Genomic DNA, 21,159 nt, shown 5'->3' with positions numbered 1-21,159 from the left:
TGTACGTATATGCATTGTATCGGATATGTAGTAGTACAGTGTTCATGTTCGTGTTCGTGTTCGTGTTCGTTGTTCAACAGCTGTTCAGCTCATCATTATTATCATTAGCATAACGCTGTATTTATTTGTGTATGTGTGTGTGTAAGCAGTTTCCCTTGCTTATTGGAAATTATCTTGTACAGTTGCTGCTGCGATATATACAATTTATCAAAATTCTACGAGTATAATTATAGCTTTCATTTATCGCTGTCTTTGCCGCAGTGCTTAAGCAAAAAGCATTGAACAAATTTGATATATATATAGAAATTCTTTTTTTTTTTTTTTTTGTTGTTTTTTTTTTTACATGTGTTTTTGTCATTCGCATTTGATTCAATATCTGTGGCACTCGAAATACATTTTACAAGTCTCTGTGTCTAGATGCAATTCACAGGCGTTCTTTAACTACTATTTACACTGTACTAACTAGAAAAATTAAATAATCGCAAATAAAGAAGAAGAAGAGTGACAAAACTAGAACTCAAATCTTAAGCCTAATCCTTGGCTAAAGACATGCTCATGCATGAAGACTACGGCTAGCTAGACTAGAGATAGTTGAATCGGAAAGAACATAACTATTTGGAGCTAAATAGAGCCTTCAATAGCTATCGAATCGGACAAGTGCTGCAGCATCTCAAATCGTTTCTAACCTCATTTCGTGAAGTGCATAAAAACAAACTTCGAATAAACCGAAGTTGGCGCAAAATTCTATTCATTTTATTTTTTATTATTATTATTATTTTTTTTATGCATCAAATCAAGAAAATATATGTATCAATCAATCAATATTTAGTTATATGTATGTATGTATATAAAAAGGCAGTCTTAGAAAATTTACAGAATGTACGAACGAACATTAAAATTCAAGCAAACATGATCAACGAACAATCGAACAATCGAACGAACGAACGAACGAACGAAATATGCACTAAAACTCAATTTTGGTTCAATCATATCTCAAAAAGAATGTGATCTATGTTGCACCAATAATACATAATTATAATATCAATCAATCAAGGCTTTTTGTTTTTGTTTTTTTATTTTATGTTTATCAAAATTAATTTTTTTTTTTTGTTTGATAGTGTTTTGATTTTTATTTGATAAAAAATCTTAATTTTTTTTTGTTTTTGTTTTTAGTTTTGTTTTGGGTCGTTACCTTGAGAATTAGGTTGCTTTTTGTCAAGCCATCTTTGTCTTTTCTATGCATTCTCCCTCTGCGATCAGCACTTTTTTTCTGTAGATTCTGGAGAATCTAAAACCATATATATACACAGGTATTATAAGCCCTGGATTGGCTAAGGTTTTCAAAAAGTTTTAGGTTTTCTTGTCTGATTTTGATAAGCAAATTGGTTTTTCGAGAACTTCTTGAATACTTATATATATATATATATTGTGACAGATATATATATTTATTTTGGTTTGTATAAAGTTGACGTTTTTTCATTAATTTTTTTTTTTTACTTAAATAAATACATATGTATATATAAACATAAAACAATAAATTGAGTTCAAGTTTCCATCGTTCTTTTTTGAATAATTTTTTGGGTGACGTTGCGCAAGTAAAGAAAGTGTTGAGGAAATTAAAAAGCATTTTTCAACACTTGAAAATTAATTGAAATGTTTCTCAGTTGCGACTTGGAAGAAAGTCTTCAGAGATTTTCTTCTCTTTGTACATTGTGCAATGAAGAATTTGTTTGAATTTTCAGTGCTTTATAAAGTCAGCAAGAAATGAAACATTCAAATGAGAAAGAGGCACAATAAATATGAATGTAAGCAAAACAACGAAATCATATAGAACAAAATACAGAAAAAATATAAAACACATAAAAACAACTGAAATTTCCCCCTGCGACAGAGCGAAGTTTGAAGCGTCTTTGTGAGAATATTGTGGAGAGAGAGAGGAAGAGCGTTAGAGAGAAAGAGAGAGACGGCTCGCGATTTGGTATTGTTGTGAGTTGTTGTTGTTGTTGTAGTTGTTGCAGAACTTGATGGGAAGTATTGGACCTGGACGTGGACTTGGACTTGGACTAACTGGGCTTGGAGCACAACGCATCACAAGTTGGAAAACAAATATATTTAAGATTTACAAAACTTTCAATTATGTATTATTAATATTATTATTTTTCTTTTTTGGTTTTTCTTGTTTTTTATTTTAATTTTTTTGGGCTTTTGTACAGCGTTGGTTTGAACATAAATATATATATATATACTTAGGAAGGTAAGGTATTAACTGAAATCAACTGAAATGATAGACATCGAGTATATTCTAAAACATTTAACAACTGAAAATGTATTATTCGAATAACTCCTATGGAATATTGAATGTTAAAGCCTAAAAACAGAATCAGAGAAGACTGAGCACTTTGGACTACATATATAGACAACTTGGAACACTGTTAGCTGTTCGACTGACTGTACTAAAGCCTAAAAACCCAGAGATAGGTTTTCATGTTCATTTCATTTTTAACGTTCTTTTAATTTGTGTATTTTGAATATAATTATATATATATTTTGAGGGTCGGGTAAAGAACAAAAATTGTGTTGCAAACTGAAAAACTGATTTGGTAAACGAAACAAATCGAAATCGAAATTGAAATCGAAATTGAAATCGAAATAGAAATATATATATATCATAGCATATATCATTCAATATGACTCAAATAAATATATATATATTACTTTTTAATATATCTTTTGCTATGCAAACCAAAAGTCAAACAAATTGCAGAAATTATAATGAAATTGAGTCGGAATTGTATACTTACATAGACCTCCTCCCATTGCGAGACGTAGCGGACGAGGCGGGAGAGACGGAGCAGGCGAACTAGAGAAAGTAATTTAGCTAGACGGAGGATGCGCAAAGCGCGTCCGGCATGCAAGATTTGAAAAGAATCAGAGAAATCCTGCAATTTCATAATCTTAATCAAAATGTTGCGTACTGTTTCTTTAAATACAATAAACTTACTTGATTGAAAATTAAAAATATATAATCTAAGGGTATCGACGAAATCAGATCGAGAAAAAACCAGGTTCTTAAATAGTGTTTAGCTATAAGCTTTGGATCCAATATTACTTGTTCAGCGTTGTCTTGTTGCATAATTCCTGTAATTGCGAGAGACCGAGAAAAAAATAGAGAGAGAGAGAGAGAGAGAGAGAGAGAGTGAAACAATTAACAAAAGAATTTCAAGCAAGGTGGAGGAATTTCGAAAATTCCACTCTATATATACATACATATATAGTAATTGCCATGTGCACACATTACCTGTTCTAAAATTGACTACAATATCTATTAAAAAAATAGTATCACTTAGGCAGTTGAAGGCAATCCATCGTGTGCTCAGATCATCGTTGAAGAATGATATTGCGACTGGCAGGATAATAAGATTTGCTACTAATAATAAAAGCATGCAAAGGTCCCAGTAAAACCTGAAAATAAAAACAATAGATGTATAAATATATTATAGGTATACATGGAGATTGCGTAACCCACCTGAATGAACTGCACGGGTGTATTACCCAATGCCCGGAAGTTTTCTGACGTATGCGTTCTTTGACCAAGGCCTTGCGGCTGCCAAATAATTTCATGGCCAGACGATTGTCTGTCGGCTGGAACCATGATTGCAATTGACTTTTTAGGAAATTGGCCGAGACTTTTTCCGATACTATCGGTATATTGGGCATTGGCTCCTCTTTCGGAGTGCCGTACAACGACACATCATCAAAGTGTACCTGAAAGATGCAAAACTCGATTAATACACACACTGATTCACCTGTAATTAAGGCCTAATTCTGTCTATTCCCTCTCGCTGGATTGCTACTATGATGAATTTACATATGACTAAATGGCATAGTTTGATTGTGTGGGTTAGTTGGTTAGTTGGTAATGCCTGCTCTAGTTGTTTAGGAAAAACCTTAGCTCTTGCCATTTCGGTTCCTTGGTCGCATATTAGCAGCGCCTCATCATCGAAAGCGGTGACCAGTGAGTCGGTGCAGGTGTTCTCGAATGAAATGCGCAAGTCGTTCTCATTCACATTCAATACGGAGCAGTATGAGCAGCGCACTGATTCTTCGCTATCGCCGTTCAGCAGGCTGCAAAACAATTATTGATAAAAATACAACAAGAAAAGCAATCATAATAAATAAACATGAATAGGAAATGCAACTAAATATATATATGCATATATATGTGTGTGTATATATAGTTGATATATTGTATTACAAGTACGCGCTTAAGGTAAGCCAGTGAAAGTAACGGCTATGCCGGGTTTTATAGGTTTTTTAATTCTATTTATATTTGTAGTTGTTTTTTTTTTTTTTTTTTATTCTCATAATTGTTGCACACGCACAATGCACAATTCGCACTGTTGCTGTTGCTGTTGCTGTTGCTGTTGCAGCTGCAGCATCCAGATCTCTCACCTTGCATTCGGTGATTGTCAAGGTCTTTGGCTCGTTGCGGAAACGAAATCGCGTGGTCTGTGTGCTCCGCTCTCTCGCCGGCGATGGCTGTTTGCCTGTCTCTATTGTTTGGTAAAGTAGAAGCGTGCAATGATATTTTTTTTTCGTGTTTTTGTATTTTTGTATTTGTATTTCTTTCGTTCTTTTTGTTGTTGTTGCTGTTCTGCTTCACACTCAATTGAGTGTAGTTTTTAAATGGGAAAGCTACGTTTTAATTAAGCCTGTTGAAGCTGATTTAATTTAATCTTCGCCTCGCATTAGCCTAATGAATTTATTACGAGCGAATATTATTATTATTATTAATATTGTTATTATTATTATTATTACTAGTGTGCGTGCCCGTCTTTTGTATACACATAACTAAAAATAGCCACGAAGTTGAGCAACAACAAAATCGTTTAGAATTTCTACACAGCCGATCGGATAACTGTTATCCGTTGGTTATCCATTGCAAGCCATTGTTATCCACTGTTATCCAATACATTTTGCATGCTTTTGTTGTTGATGTCTGCAGTTTTGGTTTTGGTTTTGGATTGCGTTTTCGTTTCGTTTCGTTTCGTCTCAATTTGTATTCTTTGCTTCTATTGTGGTTAGCGTTTAATTGTTAGTGGAAACTTGAAACGTGTTGAAGCAGCTGTTCGCACTGATTTGATGACCGTAACTTAATGTTATCGCTGTTCACAATTACACAAAATATACATATGTGTGTGCATGTGTGTGTGCGTTTGCATGCAGTTTGCTCTATATACCGTAATTTATCACTTTCAGTTATTACAAGCCCGCTAACCGAGCGCAACTAAGTAACAATGCGCGGCCAGCCAGCACCGGCAAACACTCCGAACGAACGCGCTGTCGAATATCGTCTCCGAATACCAAATACCGAATACCGAATACCGAATGCGCGTATACAAAACCGAGGCTGTTGGTATTCGGAATCGAAAATTGGTGTTCGTCTTCGGCTTGTGTATGCGTGTGTGTGTGCGTGTGTGTGTGTCGTGTGGCGTCCTCCAGCTGTCGGTTTATTTTGTTTGTTTGTTGCTTTGCTCGTTCACTCGCTTGCCTGTTTATAAGTTTATGTGTTTGTTTGTTTATTGCTTTGCTGCACTCGTTTTACCTCGACTCCCAATTTACGGCAATAGGGAATGCCGAAAAGGGAATTTGGCGCGTAATTAAATAATTGATCAAGTGATGATTTTTGTTGTTGTTGATGATTTTTTACATTGTTGATGATTTTTTACATTCCGCTCGCTTGATCATTTATTTCAGTTTTCTTATTCTTCTGAGTATTTCTCTTTGTAAGTTTACTTTTTGCGGCGAGCTGTTGCCGGGCCGGCTAGATAACCTGTTCTGAGGCTCTCGCGTTGCCGTTGCACAATAAATAAATAAAAACAATATTTTTGTTGTGTTGCGTTTGCTTTTTAATTGATTTTGCGACGAGCTGCGTCGCAAATTATAGCTCGTCTATAATTTGTTGCTATTCTTCAAAAATTGACGCCAATAAAAGCACAGAAAACGGAACAACAAGAACAACAACAACAAACAACAAAAACTATCAGAATTACCTCTAGATTTTATGTAAATGAATTGGTCTAACGGGTTACCGAGCCCGGGCCGGGAGGCTAACAACAACCTCAACTATCATTGAGCTCGAGATGGAGCTCAGAGAGAGAGAGGGAGTGGGAGATTGTAGTTGGGGTAGGGGCAAACACTGTTCGCTTCTAGTCACAATCTAGTCCAGTAAATTATGGATATAGTCGATTTGAGTCACTGAGCTTAGGCAATTGATATTATGATAATGGCGCGAGAGTTTTCCGTGTCAACGACGCAATCAGCACGTACAGCAATCAATTCCCAATGCTCAATATCTCATCCACGGTCACGCGAATGCCCGATTTGAAAGTTTAGTTCCGATCACACCGATTCGAGGGATTAGTTATTAAGTCCTGCTCACTGCTCCGATCGTCACGCTGCACGCTTTAATTATGATTGAAAGCTCAACGCGCTCATGAAGTTCACTGTTCGCGACTTAGAAGCTCATTATGCGACTGGACCCTGGCCGAACCACATAACTCCCCGACTCAGACACAGACGGCGACTCAGACAGCGACTCAGACTCGGAGTCAGACGATGCTGATGGCAGTATGCAAATGCTGCTCGATAAGCGGCTAACAAAAACCGGTAAAAGACATGAGACGCGAATTTAACGACATACGGCAGCAGCAGCAGCAGCAACAATAATTAAGTGTGATCTAGTCCCACAGTATTCGACTAGCATATACCCTGGATGTTGGGGTGGATTTTAATAAAATATAGGGAAGTTCTCTCCCATTAGAAGAAAACAGGTATGACCTTCGGAAAGGGGATATAGTATGTGTCTCTATATAGACGGTAAGATCTGGTTTAATTACTATATGTTTTCAATTGTGGAAGATCTGCTATTGCCATATTATATTATCATTCATATTCATTCATATCAGGATATCATTCAAATGACTATTTCAGCTTACTCATATCTAGGCTAGTCTTCGGAGGGGAACGGACGGACAGTAGGAACTCAATCGGCACTAGAAAAATCATCAAATAAACTTCAACTCTATAATCCCGAATATCCTGCATTAGTTTAGGAACGAATGGATTGTCGAATGAGCAATCGCACGGACCGTCGGACGTAGAGTCCACTGTACACTCGAAAGGACAGTCGGACTGACAGTCTACACTCAAGCAGAGTCTAGTCTAGGCAGATGAAAAGACGGCTAGACAGACCCCAAGCTGGATTAAAATATAAAGAATCGATATACGCCATAAATAGAAATATAAGAAGTATTCTGCTGCCTGTCACATTCAATATACACCCCATTTATCCATTTCAATTGGGCAGAGGGTATAGCAACGTCGGACGACGACTTTGCATGCGTAATTCGCTTAGCAATTGGAGCGTCGCATCGCGTCGCGTCTCTCAAGACATTGTAACCGAGCAAATGGCCAAATTGGCCAACTGGCTGGCTCGTTAACTGGTTAATGGTTGATGATAAGAATAGTTAAGTAAATGCATATACATATATATATCTATATATGTACATATGTGTGTATATCTATATGTATGGGCATAGCAGACTCACCGCTCGCTAAGCTTGCTCTTGTGCCTGCGTATGTGGCGCCGATTGAAGCTGTTGGTGCACGAGGTGGACGTTGGCCTTGACGTCGGATGATGGACGCCAAAGTTGTGGAGCTGCAGCGACTTGAGTGTGGCTGGCGCTGTCGATGCCTGGCCGTGGACGTGCCCGTGATGGCTGTGCTGTCCGGTGTGTCCCACAACACCGGCGCTGGCTACTGTGATCGTCGACTCGCCCACCGCCTCATTGGCCGCCTCGGAGCCCTGCTGGGAGCCGTTGCTGGACGAGTGATGGGTGTAGTCGGTCGGTGCGCTCAGCTGGCGATTGAATTCGGCCTTGCGCCGTGTCAGATCCGTCAGGCAGTACTTGTTCAAGTGGCCGTTGCTCGAGACGGAGCTCTTGGGCGATGATGCCAGATGCTGTGTGTAGGCCGAGTGTCCTTGTCCTTGGCCCTGGCCGTGACCGTGGGCATGTAGCTTGTGGCAGGAGTTGCTGCTCACGCTTAGCTTATTGCCGGCGCTGTGCAGCAGATTGTTACAGTTCTTGCCGCTGATCTTCGCCGCCAGCGAGTGCGGCACCGGCGGACTCTTGCCCGTCGTCGGTATCGTGTTGCTGCTGCTGCTGCCAGCCGCCCTGTACTCCTTGTCGTCGCTCTCGCTGCGCACCGATGCCCGGTACGCCGGAAATGTCTTCGTCTTGCTCTTCAGCGAGCCGTTCAGCAGCAACTGTTGCTGCCGTGCGGCAACCGCCGAGAGCGCCGGCAGCTGCTGTTGGCGTGTCGCCGCTGCTGCTGTTGCCGCTGTCGCTGTCGCTGCCGAGGATGAGGATGAGGATGAGCAGCCGGTAGCTGTGGCCGGTGCCGACAGGGACGATGGCACCGTATGGGCAGCACTTGGAGCTACCTGCGGCTGCAGCGAATGCTTCTTCTCGACCAGATACAAATTGAGGTACTTGTCACCCGGATGCAGTGAGTTGTCGGAGACAGCGTTCGACTTGGATATGATCTGGCCCTTCTTCTTGGCGGTGCGTGTCTTCAGGGAGAGATTGCGCAGCTTCTTGGACTGCTCCTTGATCTTGTTGGTGCGCAGGAACGACGGACTGTTCGCGATGCACTTGAAGATGTACGTCTGATTCACCAGCTGCTGCTTGTCGCTGCCCGTGTCGTAGTCGCTGTTCAGATTGAGATTGAGATTGAGATTGGTGAAGTGCGGCTCCGACAGCTGTTGCTCGCTGTAGTGGCTCTTCAGCAGGCCGCCAGCTGCTGTCGCTGCTCCGATGCCAATGCCTCCGGCCGACGCCTGATCCTCGGACGCGGGTGCTGCACTCAAGCTGCGCGTGTATTCGTGACACGCATCGTACAGAGCCGATTGGCCACCGGTGCTGCTGATGCTCTGGGTGCCACAGCTAACGGGACTGTGGCTGTGCGAGGGCGCCGGATCGAGAATGCGCAGCCCACTGCGACTGTCGCTAGAGTTCTGCTTGGAGATGCCGCTCGATAGCCGACTGCTGCTGCGCTGCCGTTGGGCGCGTGGCTCATCCAGGCCCAGCTGGCCCAAGCCAGCGGCTCCTCTCAACAGCGAAACACTATCACCGTCTCGATCCCGATCCCGATCCCGATCCCGATCCCTGTCCCGATCTCGATCACGATCCGCTACCTCGCCGCGCCGACTGCGTCCGTAGCCGAGGGCGACTCCAACGCTGCCGCTGCTGCAGCTATGCTGATCGGCCGCCGGACTGGGACTGGGACTGTTGCGCACGGAGGTGGAGGCCGAGGAGTGCGAGTGGATGGGTATGGGCCCAGAGGCCGCCGCTACCGCTGCCGCTGTTGCCGCCGCCGATGCGGATGCGGATGCGGATGCAGAGTTCGATCCCGCCTGTGCGTAGCTGAGGCTAATCAGAGACTGACGCACCAAGTGCTGATGCGAGTGCGAGTGGCGCTGCTGCTGCTGCTGATCGTCGGGGTACAAGTTGTCTCGGCTGGCGCTACAAGAGGCACAGAGACACGAATGAGAACCGGGTAAATGATATAGAATAAATGGCGATAGACGCCGGCAAACATACAAATTTATCTATTTGAGATTGGCAAAAAAGAAACGAAATTTGTACAGCGGGTGCGGGTGCTTTTGCGGGTGCGAGAGGCATAGGCGAGGGGCCAGAAAGTGGACAGAGGCTACGCTAAAGTGAGCAGGAAACGGTGTGGAAAACACGCCGAGACAAAAGCAAATAAACAAAAGAAATTGTTAATTATAAATATTGATTGTGCAGCTGTGCGAGTGGAGGGACGGTGCTAGGGTACGGGCATGTGAATAGAGGCTTGAGCTCAAGCGGCTTCTGAGTTCATCAGAAACGCTCAGCAAACTATATACATATACATAGACATGAACATTGTATATACATGTGATACAATTTATACACCCGTATTTATAGCTATATAGATATAGATATATATACAATGAAGCGACCGAGCAGCCGACATGCTCATCTGCTTTTGATCGCGCGAAAAATTGAACTAAATTAATGTTTAGAAACACGCATGGCACTTAGATAAAGACATAGATATAGATATAGTTATAGATGTAGAGCTACTGATATATACATATATACAGAGTTATATATGTAGATGTGTGCGTGTGTGTGAGTGTCTAGGCAGGCATGCACATTAAGCAAATATCCAAGATATATAGCTCTTTGGCCCCCCACAAATTGAAAGCCTTAACAAGAATGACCCCCACTGTCGCCCACTCTCTCACTCCCTCTCATTCTCACTGAAAGTCTGAGCGGAAGTACTCTAAATCAAATTTTGCTAAAAGCGACTGATAAGATAACACGCCGAACATTTATGTTTTATTTATGGTATCGGGCATCTGGTATCGGGTATCTGGTATCGAGTATCTGGCCTCTGGTATCTGATTGTCTGGTCCGCTGAACTTTTTCGGCAAGCAGATAATATATACAAACTCATATGCATATTATTTGCAGTGGAACCTAATGCATCGAAAATGGAGTCAAAATTGTCTATACAAACTTCCTTCTAAACAAATATGTCAGAATATTACAAACTAAGTTGATTCTAGGTCGAGGTAAACTGTTTTTGATTCCTCTCTGAAAGCTTAAAGCCTATTTAAAATCTATAAAAAAAAAAAAAAAATTGTATTAAAATTAAATTTTCATCAGATCGTAATGATCATACACTATGATCACACGAATATATATAATCATAAAACAGCGCTTTTTTTTTAAATTATAAAATATTTAGAAAATGTTAGAAAAAAAAAATTAATACATTAAAAATTATTTGCAACTATCTTGTATTACAAATTTAATTTTAAAATAATTAAACTCTATGTTTGATGCTCTTAACAAAAAACTAAAAATTAATTATTTCTACTTAAAAAAACAATAATTTTATTCTAAAACTCCAGCTTCTGTATTAAAAATTGTTAAATAATATTGTATTGTAATATTGTATGATGAAACAAATATCATATATGTTTTTAATAAAATACGTGACTTGCTTGGTAATTATTAGAATTATATATCATTATTACAGCCCCAAATGTTTCCTCTGCATATTTACAATTTTAATAATTTTACTGCTTTTAATTATGATATGGATTTGAATGCATTTGCCTTGAAATTTTACTTTTTCGGCTGCATATTTTGACTGCTTTTAAATGAAGTCAAGCACACTGTGCACACTGGTCTAACATGAATGGCCCAGCACATGTAGACAGCAAAAATGTGCATGTAAAGCATTTATGTATTTATATATATATATATATATTTTTTTAGCTATGCATAATGCATATTCCATATGCGAACGATTCCAAAAGAGTTATATATGTATAGCTTTGTATGTATATATGTATTCAGATAGTAAAGGGAAGAGCTAATGCTGCCGCTGCCATTGCCCCTGGTGGTGTTGCTGTTGATGGTGCTGTATCTGTATCTGTGGTTCTAGCTCAGTCGCAATCTCAACTCGTTTGGCACGCAAGCGGCACACGGCGCACACACAATTTTGTTGGGCCAATGCAAATATTTGTTCAACATTTTCTATTGACAGTTTGAGTGCAAAAATTGTAAATCGTGAATCGCAAATCGCAATCGCTGGGCAAACTAAAATCAATTTCACTCAATTAGGCGCTCACGCCATGCGCTCAGCCGATGCTCCAAATGCAATTATCTCAATTTTGAATATGCATTTTCGAGCTGTGAGTTCGAGCTGTGTATTTGGATTGGAAATTTCTGAAACTATGCAATGTGTGATGCATTAGCGTAATGATGGTGCACACGACAGCCCTTCAGCAAACAGAAGGAGAAGCAGCAGAAAAAAATAAAAAATAAAAATGATAAAAATGTTACGAATGACTGCAGATAAATCTGACGTTAATCCGCTTTCAAGTCTAACTTGAGATGCTGACTGAAATCAAAGGGAAAGCAACGCCTCAGACAGGTTTTTTTGTGTGTTTTTGTTGCTTTTTTTTTATTTTTTTGCTGTTGTCAATTTGATTTGAATTGGGACTTGAAGCACTCGAATCTCGCATCGTCAAGAGCGCTGCGGACAAATGTGCCCTGCGGCAGCTCGAGCAGCTTCCAAAAAACCTGCAAACAATTGGCAAGGTTGCCTTTGCCCATGATAATTGTATTGACTGCTCGCTGGGCCAGCTACAATGTCAACTTTGGCGCATTGGAGAGACACAAGTGGGCAGAAAGAATGGGGCTGTTAGGTGTGGAGTGTGGGGTGTGGGGTGTGGGGTGTGGGGTGTCCCTTCACCACTGAGCACGTGCTGCCATCCTCGGGCAATCCAATGCGTTTAGCTGGTAGAGGCACACAGACCCAGTTTCTTAAACACAATATGACTCAATTATTAATTCAAGAGCCAATTGAAGGCATTAAGCGTAAATTCGAAAAGCGTAATTGCGCCGGACCCGGCAGTTAGCAGCTGCCGGCTGGCAGCTTGATGCCTGGTGGCTGGTGGTTGGTGGTTGGCGGTTGGCGGTTGGCGGTTGCATTGCATTCCATTTTGTTTATCGAAATTATATCAATTTCCCTCAGCAGCAAGTGCAACAGCACAAGGCGGCGGTTAAATGTGTTTTATATACAATAACAAGTCAGAAAGCTCAAAGCGGGACTGCTCCACTACGGGATTCCCTGCACCCATCGAATAAATGGAATTCCAATAAATTTAGCTCCAAAGGTGTGGGAGATATACCTTTATAATTGATTTTTGATAATCGATAACACTAAAATAGGAATAGTTATCGATTTAAAAAAAACTAAACTGGATCTGCGGGTGCTATACCGGAATCCTCAACCAAATTTCAAGTCTCTAGCTCTTATAGCCCTTGAGATCGGCGCGTTATACATACAGACAGACGGAGGGAGGGACGCATAGATGAACAACTCACGGTATATATTTATATACAGTATGGCCTCTTACACGCCTCCTTCTTCCTATTACAAACATGTTAACAAACCCATTATACCCTGATTTCCGATTTTCCATGGGTGCAGAGTATAGAAACGTATATAGAAATAACGAAATATATATTTATAAATCAACATGCATACATGTATTTATATACAAATGTTTTCCTATGTGCAATTGTTATAGCCTTTGCCGCTTATGAATTTTACAATTGATCTGCTCTAATTTTAGCAAAAATAATAATTTCGAAATAGGCAGCTATATTTTTTTGTATATGGGAAATTATTGCAACTGTAAATTGAAAAGGCAAATTCAAATGAAAATCGATGCAGCTGCCAATCAATTTGCATAATGCCAATCGCACAAATAAACAATCATTTGGTCAAGGTGAGGGCGAGGGGAGTTGCGGTAGGCTGAGGCATACCTGTCGTAGTACTTGGAAATGTAATTATATTTCAACAGCCCATCATCTATATTTATGTACATGTATATCTATCTATATCTGTAGCCAAATTAAACCGGTTAGACAAAGGACCAATCACAGTAGACACAATGCTGAATTGCCCATTGTCATAACTGTAATTAATATGATATTTCCAGCCATGCTGTGCCATAGGTCATAATTCTTAATAATAGAATACGCAGTGAATTAATGCTTTCATAAAAAGATTCATCAGCTATATATACACATATATATATATATATTTATCTTTGCACTGTGTATTTTGACAACCAAAAGTGACTCCAGCACGCCGAACATTAATTATTCGAGCGTAATTTGCAATTAGAATTGAGCTGAAAATAAATCTACGTCATACTCAAACGACATGCCAATTCAAAATTAATGTCGTTGATCTTAAAATTAAATTATAGTGAGATATAGGTACTTAAGCATTTGTATATGTACATATATATATACAGGTATATATATATATATATATATATATATATATATATATATATATATTACTTCAGAAACTCACAGGTAGATCTCATAAGTCGATTACGAACGGGCACAGAAGCAGGAGTTAACAATCAAATAAGCCAACATCGAACATGCCGATGCTCTAATACTCTTGCAGCTAACTAAATATAATGATAAAAGGACTGAACTGGGATGAGAATATACAATTTAGTATTAACATATTATATTTCAAGCTCTCAGCTCTTTTACATTATTTAAAAACTTGTATATTAATACAAGGAAAAGAAAAATTTTGTATATATTTTTAATATATTTTATATATATTTTATATATACATATATATATATTTTTTTTTTTTCATCTTTTATGTGATTGCAATTTTTCTAAAAAATAAAAGACTTAAAAAATATATATTATATGTTATATATTAAATAGGGTTTCTTACAAAACAATATTCTTGGGTCCCGTTATTAAGGGATTCTTTGCAAAAATTAGCTTAAAAATTGGGTACACAGACAGACAGATTTATATGTCGATTAAGATAACAAATATATTTAATAATTCAATAAAAACACACGCTGCAAGAACATTAATAATAATAATAAAATAATATATATATTTTACATTTTCGATTTTTGATCAGGGTTTAACGAGCAAGTGTATTTATCTCTATATATACATATGTATATATAAAGTTCATTGGCATTGGCAAAAGGGATTTGATAAAATATTAATTTACAAAAAAAAAAAAAACAATAATATTAAGTAGCGTTTTGGAATGCATTAGCAGAGTAGGAAGAAGAAGAAGAAGAGTAGGATAGCTGAGTGCTTTATACAACTATTTATGATTAATTAGAATAATTCATTGAAACGAGAAACTTTGTTTATGCTCATAGAGTTCTAGGGTAGCTTGCAGTAGGGGATTAGGGAATAGCAAGTTAATAGCATTTAAAACGTGTTGTGGGAGAATCTGTAGCAAGTACATAGTTAGTACATAACTAGTAGTAGTAGTAGTAGTAGTGGTAGTTAGTAGTAGTTATAGTAGAGTAGTAATAGTAGTAATAGTAGTTGAAAGGTAGAGGCAGAGAGAGGCAATTTGAAATTTTGAGTACCTTCACTGATGATGTCAGTACGTACGCAAAAATTGGCTTCCACAGCGTTAATATGAAACGGAATCGAGTGTTTCACGCTGATTGTTTCGATTTCACTTAGTTTCTTTTTCTTTATTTTTGTTCTTTTTTGCGAAACTTGTTTCGCTAGCGCTTCGTTTTTGTTTTGATATTTAAAGTTTTGTTTTGTTTTTTTTTGCTTTTCTGTTCAAGTTTTGTACTTTTAAGCAAGTTTTCTGTAAAAATAACAACAACAACAATGACAAACATAATTTTCAATGTAAATATTCACTTGAAACGAATAGCAAGAAAACAAAAAAGTATGGGATTAAAATAAAATAAATAAGTTTTAATTAACTAATAGTCAGATTCCACGAAGTAAAGTTTCGTTTGTTTAACTGGAAAAGTTTTGCGGAATCAGTCTATGGCACACATACAAATACAAATGTGACCGTGTTTCTGTGTGTGTCTGTGTGGGTGTGTGTATGTACTTGCTATGTGCATCTGTTAACAGTATACAAAAAAACTGTAACTAGTTCAATTGGAAACATCGAGCTTCCTACACAAAAATGCCAACAAAACTGTTTATCTCACTCTATATATGTATGTGTGTGTGTATGTGTGTGTGTGTTAGCTACAATGTGCAAGCAACAACAATAATGACAGCAAGCCCTTTTTTATCAATACACACATATACTAAGAGACTCAAATACATATGCAATCCTATGTACAGGGGCGCCTCATGGCAGGGTAAGCCGAAATTCGGTCAGTGCTTTAATCATTGAAGTAAAAGCGAAAGCTTCCGTTGCCTGCATTGATGTTGTCGTTGGACATGTACACACACACACAAATACGCTAACACAATTACACACACACACATACTCATACACTCATACACTAAAGAAGTAATTGAATGGCGCCTGTGTGTAGGCAACGCTTTTTTGCACACTGCATACAAGTGCACTTAAAGTACTTTGACACTATTTTTCGAACGGTTGCTCATTGTTGTTTGGCCATTGTTGCTGTTGTTGCTGTTGTTGCTGTTGTTGCTATTGTCGCCATTGTGCTGGCCGCTTGGCTTTTAATCTAGTTTCGTAATTGCATTGACTGAGTGACGGATGACTAACGCTGCCCGCCCGCCCGCCTCCCCTCTGTGGACCGTTCAATGGACGGAAATCAGTTGCATTGTGCTCGAAAAAGCCAAAGGAAATAAGCAAAATGGGATCAAATAAGAATATTGAACAAGTGAAACTTGAACACACACAAATACACAAAAGCACACACACACACACATACACTTATATAGCCATAAATAATTACAGCAACAAACTGACCCTAAAAAGCTGTTGTCATTTGCTTTCAAATTTAAGCTTTCAAATCGTTGCAGACACACACACAGACACACGGAGGCTCACATACACATTTAGATAAACAACAGCAGCAATAACAACAACAACAATGTCAACAGTTTAACTTAAGAAATCAACAAACAAACGAACGAACGAACAAACAAACACAGCAAACAAACCAAAAGAAACAACACAAACGAATGGGAATGCTGAAAATGAAATGAAACGGAAACGGTAATACATTCATAAATATGTATGTGTGTACGTATGTATGTATATATTTTAATATGCACACATTCATGTATGCATGCGTATGCGGGCAGATATGCTTGAAGCTATGTCTGTGTGCGTGGGCTTCAGGACGTACCAGCTCTACTATATTATTGATAAGCAGACTTTTTCCTAAATATTTGATGAAATGTTGGGATTTAGGTCGTTCATACCCATAAGCACAGCCTCAACGTCAGACGCTCGCACACGCATACCAAATGCATGCACACAGACACACACACATACGCAAAATGCCAAAACATACCAAATATACCATAAATACGTACATACATACAAGCACGTGTATACACTTGTATGCGATACGTAACGGAGCGCCACATAACGTAACGTAATGTCATGCACATGTATGTATACAATAAGCAACGCAACGAAACGCAGCGTAACGCAACGAAACGTACCGCCATGTAACGTAATATAAAAATAATACAATACATAAATCCATACATGCACATGTACACTCATGTATACGTAACGCAACGCAACGTAACGCAACGTAATATAATGTAACAATTATACGTTTAATTAACAACAATTATCAAAGAAATACAAGAGAATAATTATACATATATATGTATATATAATTGCATACCGTTGATCGTTGGTAAATGTTCCGAAGGCTCCAGGACCGCTAACTCGGCGCTGTGTGTGTTTAACGTGCATTTTCTGTTACAAAAGCCCAGCGAACGCAGCTCCTCTGCATGGAAACGGTGAAATTGCGTATTCTTACTTTCGCTCTTCGTTAGTTTGTGATGCCGTTATGCCACGGCTGTTACTCCTTGTTGCTGCCTTCTGCTCAGATTAAATCGCGCGCGCTCGCACTCGCACTCACACACACACCAACCGCTCACACACCAGCCGCGCGCACACACACACACTCTGTTGCTGTTGAGTTTTTTATGCTGCTGCTCCTGCTGCTGATGTTGCTGTTGTTGCTCTTGTTGCTGTAGTTGTTGTGATTGTTGTTCTTGTTATTATTGCCATAGAGCACAACCCGTTAGGCCTGTCGCAATGCTCGACTTTGTCATGGTGTATTTGCTGCATATGGTAATCGAGGTTGTGTCTCTGTGACTATGTTAGTGTGTGTCTTTGTATGTGTGTGTGAATTTTGTTTAGGTGTATAGTCTGTCTCTCTCTCTCTTTCTGTCTATCTCTCACTGCCGTTTGTGTCAGTGTGTGTGTGGGCGCAAGTTGCGTTTCGATTTTTGAGAATTAACTAATACGAGAATACAAGTACACGACATATACGAACACATAAACAAAAATAATTGCTTTTCGTTGTTGCTTAGATAACTTCTTGTAGCTCTCTAACTCCCTCACTCTCACTCTCTCTCTCTCTCTGTCTCTGTCTTTCTCACTCACAGAGGCCGCATGCTGAACGTTTTTAGCGGCTTTTTATTTGCTCTTATTATTTTACTATTTCACTTGCTAAACTCTGTCGGTTTGGTGTCTGTGTACGTGTGTGTGTTTGAGTGTATGCGTGTCTGACTTTGGTGGGTTATAGTTGGAGGTGTTAAGTAACGTAGGTTGACTGTCTAAAATGTAGTTACTAAAATAGTTAACAGCACTAGTTATATTGCTTATGGATCTGGTTGGGTTTGGTTTCGCTTTCGCTTTCGAATTGGAATTGAAATTAGAATTGGAGTTTCAGTTGGGCGCTAATGCTGAGTTTTGAGGTTATGTTTAACGTATTTGTCTACTGAGTATATATGTATATTAATACCATATGTTGCTATTTTTATTTGACTTGTATCTATATATCTATGTATACATATGCCTACAATATAATATATTATATGTAGATTTTTCGTGTTTTGTTGTGTTCTTTTGTACTTTGGATTATAGACGTCGTTTTATATACTCTAAGGGATACCGTTATTATAGTTATTTGTTTGTCGTTTTAGGTGGAGTTGTTAGTGGCGATGATAGGCGGGGCGGGCGAAACTGAAGGATGGTGGGCAGCAGGCGGAGAGCACACACGGTTATTTATTTGTGTTTATCGTTTATCGTTTAAGATCGTTAAATATACATATGTTTAGAATATCACAAAGAACGGCTATAATAAATGTACTATTTAGCATCACTTTTTTCTAGGCCACGGCAAAAGAATATAAATTGAATTTCTATCTGCTTCGATTCGGCTCCTTTTTCTTTTTCTTTTAGTTTTTGGTTTTTGGTCTTGTCTTCCTCTTACTCTTCCGTCTTCCTCTTTGTCTTCGTGCTCAAAGTTCAATGAACGCAACGAATTATCTGCGATGACTTTTCGCTACTTCGCTAATGGCTTGTTGGAAATTGTTGTGAGTTAAGTTAAGGCGTTATGGTGTTACCGTTATATATATAAATCTATATATATATTGTGGCTATATTGTGGTCCGGGTTTTTCTTCTTCTTTCTTTTTTAATTTTGGGGTAACCGGGCCGCTTGTGGTTGGCCGGGCGACCGTGGGGCGTGGCGCGGCGTGGCTTGTGCTGAAGTTACGTCAAGGCGCGTAATGCAAGAAACCCAAACACAGGTATATATATATATATATCTATACGTATATGTATTTAGATATATCTCTAAATGTAAGCTATAAAAGTTGCACAAGCAGCACGCGAGGCGAATTTGTAGGCGTCCTTGTCGTCCTGCACGTCCTTAATTAGTGCGTTTATTTCGTAATTCTTGGAGTTTGTAGTTTCGTTTTTGCGGCTTTATAAAAATAAATCCATTTACACATACATATACATATACAGATATATAATTAGTTATATTCTATGCAATTTGTATATATATATGTAGAGAGAGAGGCAACTACTTGGTAGTTTTAGTTTAGTCGTTAAGTGCGATTAATACTACATATATATAATTGTATATATATGTATATATAATTAATTTGATTTTGCTACATGAAGAAGACGCTTGTTCTACAAACTACGAGGTTTCCTTTAGCTATAGCTCTAGTTATATCAGTTATTTCATTCACTGCTGAACGAATCGCATAACGTTTTTATATAAGTAACATATATATATATATATATATATATATATATATATATATATATATATATATATATATATATGCGTGTGTGTGTGTGTTTTTATATAGGTAATAGTTATGTCAGTATATAACGCCTCTATAGATAATTGTATTGTATATATGTTATAGCACTTTTCCTTTATATATAAGTATGTATGTATGTATGTAGCGAGTGTTTTTGTAATTTTCTGTTTTTCTTTTTTTGTTGTTGTATATTTTTAAAAGTAATTTGTTCTTGCTAAATTTTGTTAAGTACTTATAATTGCTGCGCTTTGCTGTAGGTGTGTGTGTGTGTCAGAGTGTTTTTATGTATTTGTGTATTTGCTCAATTTCTTTGTTGCAGGTACATAGGTTTTTGGTTATTTTGTTTTTAAGGTGTTTTGTGGTTTTTTCTTAGTTTGCTTTTAGGCGTTTCCGGGGTCGTTGATTAAGTAATGCTGCACTTGAAGTTTGATCTAGTTGTAGCTTATATCGTTTGTTTTCGTTTCGTTTCGTTTTTTTTTTCTATTTTTTTTTACTATTTGATTATGTAATTATGCTTGGTCTTTACTGTTATATTGAACTGTGTTATATGCCACTTGCGCTCAGTTTAGCTGCTTCGTTTAAAATTTTGGCAAAAAAGAAGGAAATATGTAATTCAGAGGTAATTCGTCATCCACACACACACACGCACATAGAATCACGCATATATACATGCACACATATATTTCCATATATATGTATGCATATAACTAACAACACACACCCATAGATTCACCGTGTGCGTGTGTGCTTTTATTGAATGAACCGTTTAGCGTTCGTTAAATGTTAAACAAATTCTTTACGCAACACAATTAGACTCTTTCACACACTCACATACACACGCACAGAAACCGCAAGCGAATCATATAAAGAAAATGGAACACAAGAATAAAGTGCACGTTAAATCAATGCTTCTTTTGACCTCTATTACATTTTCGTTCGTCTTCGCTTGCGCCTTCGCTTTTCATGTCTCCTTCGCCTGCTACCTGGAACGTTTTTTTTCGTTCGCTTCTGCTTCTTCTTCGTATTTTCAATGTCCCGTGTTACGGCACAGTTGGGCACAGCGTGTTTCGATTAGCTTTTTTTTTAAGTATTGTGAAGTAGATTTCTTAGCGCGTTTTTCTTGCACGTTCGCTGCGTTTATCACAATGCTGCTTGAATCAATTGATTTATAACAAATTATGGAATGTGGGTGTGCGTGAGAGTGGCGCTTAGCTTAGTTTAGTTTTGCTCACAGCAGCGTTTCACTTATTGTATGTGTACTTTCAACTGAAAATCGCTTTACATAACGGTACTCTGGTACTCTGTTACTCGCTGCTGCTGTGCTGTGCGAAACACGACACGAACGAACTCAGCGCGACAAGTGAATCTTCGCTTGGCACTGACGTGCGCCGTGAGCCTGTGAAATTTCGCTGAAA

General features: G+C 38.5%; 1 protein-coding gene and 1 long non-coding RNA gene across 17 annotated transcripts in view; one reads left to right on the top strand and one right to left on the bottom strand.

The window, feature by feature from the left end:
- The window catches only part of Ih (hyperpolarization activated cyclic nucleotide gated potassium channel Ih), a 25,998-nt gene extending 4,839 nt beyond the window's left edge, over positions 1 to 21,159 (bottom strand). Inside the window, exons 1-9 of one of the 16 annotated variants that reach the window (XM_089469638.1) lie at positions 21,027 to 21,159; positions 17,297 to 20,313; positions 7,611 to 9,587; positions 3,960 to 4,125; positions 3,527 to 3,765; positions 3,299 to 3,462; positions 3,002 to 3,138; positions 2,802 to 2,954; positions 1,193 to 1,288 (exon numbers count right to left, since the gene is read on the bottom strand). In XM_089469638.1, the coding sequence (XP_089325764.1) occupies positions 1,193 to 1,288; positions 2,802 to 2,954; positions 3,002 to 3,138; positions 3,299 to 3,462; positions 3,527 to 3,765; positions 3,960 to 4,125; positions 7,611 to 9,587; positions 17,297 to 17,367 (3,003 nt within the window). In that variant the 5' untranslated portion in view covers positions 17,368 to 20,313; positions 21,027 to 21,159. Of the gene's footprint in view, positions 1 to 1,192; positions 1,289 to 2,801; positions 2,955 to 3,001; positions 3,139 to 3,298; positions 3,463 to 3,526; positions 3,766 to 3,959; positions 4,126 to 4,452; positions 5,368 to 5,605; positions 5,901 to 7,610; positions 9,588 to 17,296; positions 20,317 to 20,465; positions 20,587 to 20,672 lie in introns of those variants that run through there. The other 15 variants (XM_089469637.1, XM_089469636.1, XM_089469635.1 and 12 more) reach the window with 15 other exon arrangements.
- LOC149268515 (uncharacterized) lies at positions 5,989 to 8,495 on the top strand. The gene is made up of 2 exons (XR_016270221.1): positions 5,989 to 6,879; positions 6,994 to 8,495. It is a non-coding gene; the product is annotated as an uncharacterized LOC149268515 (long non-coding RNA).

This window comes from Drosophila arizonae, chromosome 5 (genome assembly GCF_054131065.1).
Source record: "Drosophila arizonae isolate 15081-1271.41 chromosome 5, UAZ_ARI_1.0, whole genome shotgun sequence".
In the NCBI taxonomy this organism is placed as follows: Eukaryota; Metazoa; Arthropoda; class Insecta; order Diptera; family Drosophilidae; genus Drosophila; species Drosophila arizonae.
The sequence above is the reverse complement of the archived record's forward strand: the minus strand, read 5'-3'. Positions and strand labels throughout refer to the sequence as shown.